The sequence below is a fragment of the Numida meleagris genome, chromosome 16 (assembly GCF_002078875.1).
Source record: "Numida meleagris isolate 19003 breed g44 Domestic line chromosome 16, NumMel1.0, whole genome shotgun sequence".
Classification (NCBI taxonomy): domain Eukaryota; kingdom Metazoa; phylum Chordata; class Aves; order Galliformes; family Numididae; genus Numida; species Numida meleagris.
The window spans coordinates 5,198,494-5,207,293 of record NC_034424.1 but is presented as its reverse complement, the minus strand read 5'-3'; the positions used below and the strand labels follow the sequence as shown (position 1 = coordinate 5,207,293).

General features: G+C 47.2%; 1 protein-coding gene across 3 annotated transcripts in view; it reads right to left on the bottom strand.

The window, feature by feature from the left end:
• Nucleotides 456-8,800, bottom strand: part of NUP188 (nucleoporin 188) — a 26,432-nt gene continuing 18,087 nt past the window's right edge. For all 3 annotated transcript variants that reach the window (XM_021414318.1, XM_021414320.1, XM_021414319.1), the window contains exons 31-44: nt 8,597-8,674; nt 8,151-8,236; nt 7,587-7,732; nt 6,766-6,947; nt 6,221-6,421; nt 5,454-5,546; nt 5,087-5,245; nt 4,177-4,314; nt 3,914-3,988; nt 2,995-3,204; nt 2,139-2,270; nt 1,950-2,020; nt 1,533-1,662; nt 456-1,307 (exon numbers count right to left, since the gene is read on the bottom strand). In XM_021414318.1, coding sequence (XP_021269993.1) covers nt 1,137-1,307; nt 1,533-1,662; nt 1,950-2,020; nt 2,139-2,270; nt 2,995-3,204; nt 3,914-3,988; nt 4,177-4,314; nt 5,087-5,245; nt 5,454-5,546; nt 6,221-6,421; nt 6,766-6,947; nt 7,587-7,732; nt 8,151-8,236; nt 8,597-8,674 — 1,872 coding nt within the window. In that variant the 3' untranslated portion in view covers nt 456-1,136. The remainder of the gene's footprint in view (nt 1,308-1,532; nt 1,663-1,949; nt 2,021-2,138; nt 2,271-2,994; nt 3,205-3,913; nt 3,989-4,176; nt 4,315-5,086; nt 5,246-5,453; nt 5,547-6,220; nt 6,422-6,765; nt 6,948-7,586; nt 7,733-8,150; nt 8,237-8,596; nt 8,675-8,800) is intronic.

The following is an 8,800-nucleotide window of genomic DNA, read 5'->3' as shown; positions in this document are numbered from 1 at the left end:
AAGCAGCCAAGCACCTCCTTAGGATAGAGCTCTAGGTTACTAGCTCACAACCACATTTCAGTTTGATTCCTTGCCTTTAAAAAGCCTGAATGTCAGGGTTTATTTTATGCAATAAGCACTCACCTTCTCTTGCTGTCTCCATCACACGCTGAGCCTCGGAACCTGAAAGAGTTTCTTGATCAACTTGAGACAGACAACAGCGTGCTAGAGCGTCACTGTAACCAAGCCCCAGCTTGAGCTCCTGCTCCAGCAGCAGCGTGGAGCTGTGCACACAGCAACCTGGCAGAGGAACCATTCTTGAGGAGCGTGGCACAGCAATGGTCGTTTAAAACCAACACTCTGCACTGCCACTCACAAGCCACAGCTCCCGCTGCTGTTAGATAGCACTTGAACTCAACTGACACAGCAAAAGATGCAGAGCCTGGTGCTGCAGGATACAAAACCACGAATCCAGCTGCTGTCTATAAAGGTTTTAATATCAGTATAAATAGGGCACAGTTACAAAAAAATTGCAAGACTAGAGCAATGGAATTTTGACTTAAAAACCTTGAGTGAGGCCTTGCTCTTCAGAAACACACACAACACACAGACTGCAGGGTGGAGGGGAGGCGTGAGCACACATACACCATCTTGCCTTGAACCACTCAGTACAAAAATAGGAGTAGAAAGATGGTCTCTGAATTGCTGGCTGATCCCTAGGTTGTGCCTTAACCGGACTCTGACTGGGAGGGAGAGGCAGACTGCACCTTGTGTTAAGAGCAGAGTTAATGCCCAGAGGAGAGTCTGTCCTCTCTCTCCATCAGCCAGAGCTTCCCCAGCTGAGGTACAAGCTATAAAAATAAAGGTTTTGACTGTTCAGCACTTGTACCTGGCCAGGAGGCTCTAGCAGACAGAGCGGGCAGGCTGTGCACTGCTCAATGTGAGGAGCCCCTCGCAGCTCTCCTTACATTCACTGCGCTGCAGTTCAACAGGATCCCGCTGCTGATGTTACAGCTTGGTTTCCAACGCTGCCCAGACCAGGCCTCCCTCCCTGCCCCAGTCCTTGTTACAAGCTCTGCCAAGGGTGATGCTTTCTGTGGTGGAAACGAATTGTTCTGGTTCAAGTCCCGGGAAGGGAGGCGGCGGCAGAACAGCATCTATCTCTGCACGTGCCGGACGAAGGCCTGCACGAGCTGAAACAAAGGCTCCTGCCCCTCAGGACCCAGCTTGGAGGCAGACTTCCCCTGGGGAGAGGGAAGAACCCCGCTGGCAGGTGAAGAGGGACCACCACGGCGGAAATAACGAGACAAGCTGGAAAGCAGCGTACTCTGAAATTAGAAGCACAGAATGAGTTAGTTTCTTCCAAGCATCTTTCCCCCTCCGTCCCAAACCGAGGCGCTGGCGGCACAGGAACAGGCATCGCTGTGTGCAGCCTCGATACCTAGGGCTGCTGACTCATGCAGGGGAATGGGCTGTACCGGGCAGACGTGGGACCTTTTCCCACTGAACATGCCCACGCAGAACAGGGAGAAAGAACGGTACGAGCTGCTTACCAGCTCAGAGCTGAGCTCCTGTTTCATCCGCTGCTTATCGCGGGGATGCACAGCTGGGTCTCTCAAGTACCGAACGGCTTGGGAGATGAGCAGGTAGAAACAGTTCTCCATTGTAAACATGAGCAGAGACCTGTGCAAAGAAATGCAGATCAGCAGGAGCCACACAGCCCAGTTTCACAGTCGCACAGCCTGGGAAAGACTTTCACCTAGAGCACATAGGAGGGACCACTGCTGCTGCTCAGACTGGGCTCAGGCAGTGATGCCATAAGCTATGCTCTACACAGTAGGAACCCCCGCTGGCCCTGCTTGCTTTGGAGAGCTTCTAACAGGCTACTGAACTCCTCTCATTCAGAGTGAGAAGTTCTGAAGCTACCCTAATGCCTTGGCCACAACTAAATAAAAGACCTAGAAACTTACTTGAGGGTTTTGGTTCCCTCTTGCATATTCAGCCCTGCAGCTTGAGGAAAAGGTTCCTTCTTCTTATCCAACTGAAGGAAAAAAAAGACAGACAATCAGACACAGCACATACAGAAGCTACTCTTCAAAATATTGTTTTCTGAGATTACTGCAACAGCTGTGCTTTCCCAAAGAAGAGATGGCTAGTACCTCTCCCAGCATGTTGAGGGCCACGTTGACTGTGGCAAGCAGGGTCCCAAAGGAAGGTGCGACATCTGAATCAAAGGCTGGTGTGGTGAAACTCAAGACAAAGAGCACATTGTACTCAGCAAGGTCCAGTGACTGTGGAGAAAAAGAAAGAGGAGTGAGTGACCTCTGAGCACATGAGTATGCTACTGTCATAGTAACAGGAATATCTGGTCCCTGCAGCATGCTTTTTGTATGGAGAATTGAAGCACTGAGGTCATTTTGTCATTTCCCCAATCTGTTACACAGCTGAAACAGCAAAGAGCACTCTGCACAATTCTGCACATGCAGACTGCACTCTGTTCATATCAGTGAGCAGAGCCTTACAACTCTCAGGCCTTGTAGCTGAGTGGCAAGCTAAAGCAGTCTGCTCCCAGACTGTTTTCAGAAGCCCGGGCAAATGTAACCTACAGACACGAGGAAAAAAACTATCCGAAAGAAAGCAGCAGGACACTGCCAGATTCAAGGAGTAAAGGCTGCTTGGCTTAACTTGGAGACTAGGCCACTATCACACCTACATGGGAGAACAAGAGAGTGTCTTTTCTGAAGAGTGACACGCCGAGGAGACAAACCTAGCTGGGTCTGCTCCAGTAAGGCTACATGTACAGAGCATTGTGCAGATCACACCACAGCTCAGCCAAGCTTTATTCTCAGATCAGTGCCTGAAACTGAGGGCAATCCTGCTTTGTGCAGCAGAACAGCAGAAAGATGTACAGCAGGGTCACAGTCTGAAGCAGGACAGGCTGAGCTTCACTTCATGGACCCAGAACATCACTTGGGACAATGGAAACCTCCCTGATCGGGGAGCAACATCTCTTACCTGATCGAGGAGTATCTGGCAGACGTCAGGGGTGAAGTGGCGCAGGGCAGCAAGAGATTTGCTGAGGATTTTCAAGAGGCTGTACTGCACCATAAGCAGTGCCTTCTGCTCTGCTGCCTCTGACTCAGGGCTGGGGTGTTTGGAGGAGGCTTGGGGATTACGCTGCACTCGTGGAGTCACACTTGACGGAAGGGAGTCACCATTTTTTGTCTGTAGAGAAATTTTTAAAAGTGTCTTGGATACATGCATGATTGTTTTGCATTAAGAACAATGCTTTCAGGGTAGAAAACTGCTACACGCAAAAAGAAGGAGGAAATAGGGCACCCAAACTCTGTCACCTGCTCGAAGCACGAGAACCCACACTTAGTGTGCATCAGAGGAGGCTCTGCATTCTAGGAAAGCAGCTGCAGAGGCTCTATTAGATCTTACATTCCAGAAAAGGAACCTCTAATCAACACAGCAAGCCTCAGCCATGCTGAAACAGCACATCAGCAGCAATGCATTATCTCTACCTCATGTTCAACAAAGGATTCTCCAGGAACAAGAGCTGTATCTCTTAAACAAATTAAACCAGATTAAGGACACCAGGTCAGTAGTGTCTTAATTAATGGCCTTACAGAGCACTACAGCAATGCAGCTTCCTTCCTGCTCTGTAGGCAGCTCTAAAATGATAATGGCACCATTCAAGCACAGGCTGCTGTTTCTCAAGGTGTGACCTTTCACAGTCCAGAGCTTTTAGTCTCAACTACTATCTGAAGACATTTCTGCTGTGGAAAGATGCAAATCCTAGCTACTGATGATTGCTGGTAATCAGCACTGGGAACAGAGCCCGGACACTGAATAACATTTGCCTTTCAGCAGGGAGCAAGAGCACACAACGCTCCCAACTTTCAGCTTGGCTTAGGGTCCCCATCCTCACCTGCAGGTAGTGCTGGAGCATTTTGCGGCTGTGCAGGAGGGAGGTACAGGCCTGACACAGGTAACACAGATTGACCTGAAATAAAGAAGGTGAGGGAGAAATCTCTTCAAAGATCAAACCCCCTCCAGGCAGAATAGTGTAACATCAAGGAAAGAACATACAGAGCAGTAATAAAAATGAATGTAGTGCCACTTTCTCTCACCGCATCCAATTTCCTGCATTCCAACACAATGCATTATCTACAGCAGTATCCTGACTCCTACCTGCATGTCCCTCATAAGCTGTGGCAGGTGGAAATGCCACTCCTTTGTGAAATTTGAGAGCTGGAGAATGAAGCCAACAGTGTGATCAGCCTCCTCCAGACAGGCCAAGCTCTGTACTGTCCGTACTGCATTCAGGCACTGGAAAACAGAGAGAGGTAAATCAGGACACAGACAGCTAAAGCGTGAAGTCCACTCTGCCCTAGAAGAAAAAAAAAACATATCTGTCCTTATGGACAAAAAATGCCTTCATGACAGTAGTTGCGCAGCTTATGGGGAAGAGACTCAGAGCACTTTACACTCTTAGTCAGAGGCATTTCATAAGCTGTGCTGCTGTATGAGGAGACAGCTACTTGTCTCAGGAGCCTGCTTCTACACAGGTGATTCAGCACCTATGTACAAACAGAGCTCTTTGGCACGCTGACACAAACTGCCCAATGCAGCTATTTCAGTACTGCAGGACCTGAAAGTTTGCCAGCCTGAATGGTGATTGAACTCCAGCCACAGCATTTTCATTACTAGAGCAAGGCAGAGCTGAAGTCATCTCTAAGAACAGCTCTCATACTCTTCTTTTCAAAACAGATAATCACAAATTAAGTTCCCACCAAGCCCTCGATTCTCCTGCTGCGCTGCATAGGTGTATTACACGCCTGTAGCAATGTTATAACCCCAAGGGTGAATGGGCCAAAAGATGGGGACTGCCCAGCTCTAACAGCTATCCTAACAACCATCCCTGCCTGACTTCATGACTTGTAGGCTTTCTGCCTTCTCCCACTTTTGAATTATTTCTACTATAAACCTTTTTGAGGTAGGAGCTGCGTCGTTTCAACGCTTCTACAGTTACTGACACATTTCCACTGCTATTGCACCACAGAAGCCAAGAAAACCATCGCAGAGGAGGGATGTGACGTACCTGGAGAATCCTTTCTTGATGGACACCAACAAAGTCCAATGCTTCTGTCAGAAAGTTGTATCGGAGTGTCTTGAGGAGACGTTCCATCAGGGACATGGAGAGGCGGTAGACCCCAGGCCAAGAGGGAGCATCCTGAGACTTCCGAGACGAGGCAGACGTCTGAACAGGTATAAACACAAAGGATTTGCTTACACCACTGTCCGGCATGGTGCACAGCACTGACCGTGCACATCATTTTGCAAGTCTCCAGGTCTTACAGGAGATTGCTGTCCCCTGACCCAAAGGGCTCCTCTCCAGCCACAGCCCACAAGGCTGGGCACAGCAAGCTCTCCTGGCAGATTCCCACCCGAAAGGAAGCAGCACCCACCTGAATGGCTCCGTTAGTGCTGAGCTGGTACACGCTCAGGAGGGGCAGGCAGACACTCTGTGTGACACCAGCCCCAGCCACTGCTGCTGCTCCCTGCAAGGCACACAACAAACAACTGTTCAAATCAGCACACTTCTCCCCAGCCTAAGACTGAAGAGGCTCCTTCTGCATTACCTATTTCTGTCCTTTGCACTGCCACCACCCTTTTAGAGAACCTTCGTCACACACACTTCCATACTGCTAAAAAATCAGTTACAAGAAAAGCAACACTGTTCTTCCAATAAAACCTAACCTGCATAGCTGTACTATAAATTCCATTTCCGTGTCACCTGGTTTGGTAAATACCTAATCTCTGAGAAGAGCTAGCTTTGCAGTGACCTTCATTTCACTTAAAGCCCTACACAAAGTTGAATTTGTAATAGATAAATAACGCTTTACTGCAAGCAATGAGAAACCAAGTTCCAACACTTAATACTGTTTTAAATAGGCTGGGTAATCTGCATTGCAGAAGAATACATTCAGTGACAGTGCCTGTTCTAAATTACAAGTCTGCTCTGGCTGGCTCAGATGTTTGATCCAAGACATCCCATTAACAAGAAGAACCAGGCAAAATAGGAAGGCGTAAAGACAGGACCTACTGCTTGCCAGCTTCTAAGATCCCTTTATCTACAGATCATTGTGCAGCTGCATCACAGACAAAATAATGAGATACATGGAGCCTATTAAAAATGTATAACTATACACTTCCTTCTCTCTGCGCCTCTCACCTGTTGCGTCCTTGCTAAGGTCAGCAGCAGATGTAACGAGGCCTCTGTGAAGTGAAGGTTTTGTTTAACTCTCAGGCTGATCTCCAAAGCAGTGAAGATGGTAGGAAGCACAGGGACCTTCCTAGTAATCTGCAGCCAGTAATCTCCATCATCATCAACTTCACAGAGCTCTTTTGCGAGATGCAGACCCAAAACACAAACCTGGAAGGGAGCACAGGGTATATGCTGGACATGTACACCAAGAAAGAAAGAAATCTTGAAAGCATTTCACGCGATGATCTAAAGTTCAGTCATTCTCAGAATCATAAACTAAGGTGGCTGGTGTCCCTCACATTATACTCTGCATAGTTCCTGGCTCTCATATAAATCGTGACAATGTTTCTTAAGACAGATCTGAAAGAAAGGCAGCAACAGCCAATTTCCCAGGCTGACATGTGCCCAAATACCATGGAGTAGCTCCCATCTAAGAACTGTCAAAGGTTCCTTTGGAGGCAGTGAGCAGCAAAGGGGATTCCCAACATACACAGATCTTTTCGGTCCTTTACCCCATCTCGCTGGTCCTTGTGTTTAACTCGGGAGGCATCATCCGTTTCCATGCTGTCCTTGTCATCTGTAGCATCCCCCAAGGTCAGGCTGTGTCGAGTCTGATCAAAGAGTGCAATGACCTCATCCTGGAGCGTTTCACACACGCTCAGCACCAGCTGGGAGTACTGTGGGATCTCATTCACTGCGACACACACAGAACAGACATCGGTTAGCACGCCAGCCTCATACTTAGGTGAACTGATAATATCACTGGGGTACATTCCCTGGAGTTAATGTTACTGTTTTTACTTCAAAACCCACAAAATAGAACGTGAGGAATTGTAACAACGTTAGATGAATAAGGCTAGGAGGATACAATCAGTTATAAGATCATCACCTGAATAATAGAAAGCATAATTTTCCCAAGAAGCCATATCAGCTGCTCACATTTCAAAGCAGAAAGCAAGCACTACCACGCACTGACTGTTCTGTAACACTGCCTGCCCATTTCTCCAGATTGCTGGCACCAGTCCTTGGATGCAGCCTACTGTCCATGAGCTGTATAAACACCACACTCTCATCAAAACTATTACAAGAAATTACAAGGGGTTCTTGCTGGGAAAAGACAAGGCAGGGAAGACATGCGTACAGTGAACAACACACTAAAGCCAGTTAAAACAAAGTTAAACATGTGGAGAGGTCCCAGAAGCTAGTAACTATATTCAGCATCTTGCACTACAGCTAATGTCATACACATTTTTATGCTGGAAACCTGGTAGTGTTAATTTTGTATGCAGCCACGGCAGCACTGCTCTTGATGCTTGTACACACAGCACCTCACCTTTCATCTCCTTCATCTGCAGCACAGTGATAAGAGCTGAGAACACTTTGGCTTTGGTTTTCTCCATCATCTGCTGATCAGCCTGTAGTACTCCCTCCAGAATCTGCGTCAAGGAGTTTATGATTTTATCCACAGAACCCAACTCGCTGACAACAAAAAGGAAGAGCTCTTCAGATTAGATAAGATCCCTCAATAAATGTACTGGCTCAACTGAGCTGTGTGGATCACTGGTTTAGGTTCTTCCAAGGAAACTTGGGCAAGTCACTACCTCAGTCTCACTAAAAACTTGCCACAGTACAGTGAGAATGCAGGGCTTGCTATCACAAAAGCTTTTTTCATACACTTCTCACCAGCAAGCAGGAAGCCAAACCATGTATGTATTGCTACAAGATCTTGCAGCAACAAACTACAGATATTTGTCATCCCAAAAGAAAACTCCATTAGAAGGCATCAGTTCCCTCCCCAAATCACTAAGGGAAAATCACTTCAGCAAAACACTCAAACATACTCTACTAAGCTTTTATATTTAGCAGTGATCAGTAAATACCCATACAAAATACCTACCTCTTCCACTGCCTCAGCAGGATCAGAAGAAGAGTACAGAGCATAGAGCCCAGCTGCAGACAAGATACTGACATGGGAACTAGAAGCTAAGAAGAAACATCACAAGAGTTACAGGGGTAACAGCCAACGCACAGGTGCAATACAAGAAATGCTCAGCCCAAGCACCACAACCAACTGGTTCTTCAGGAGCTAGCAGCAACAGGGGAACCAGAGGCAGAGCCCTCTGCAGGGTCGCCCAGTTACGTCAAAAATAACACGTATTAAATGAAGATTCATAAGAAGCTCGGGAAAAAGACTTTGATTCGGACAGATTTCACAAGATCTAAAAAAAAAAAAAAAACAACCAACAACCTATGATGGCAAACAGCTGCAGAAACAGAGCTCCTTACAGTACAGATGAGATGAGCAACTGGGAAATTCAAGAACTAAGAGGAACTTGCACCTACCAAAGCCTTGGTCCCACTGAGCACGTCCAGAAACAATTGCTCATGAACTGCAGGGTCACTCAGATGCATGATATCCGCCTGAGATCCACAAAAGCAAAGCTCCATCAAATACAACAAAAGACATACCCTTTTTTCTGCTCTAACGTCGGCCTGCTGCTCTGTTACTTGAAGAATTCACTGAATTTTCTATCTGCTGAATCATGC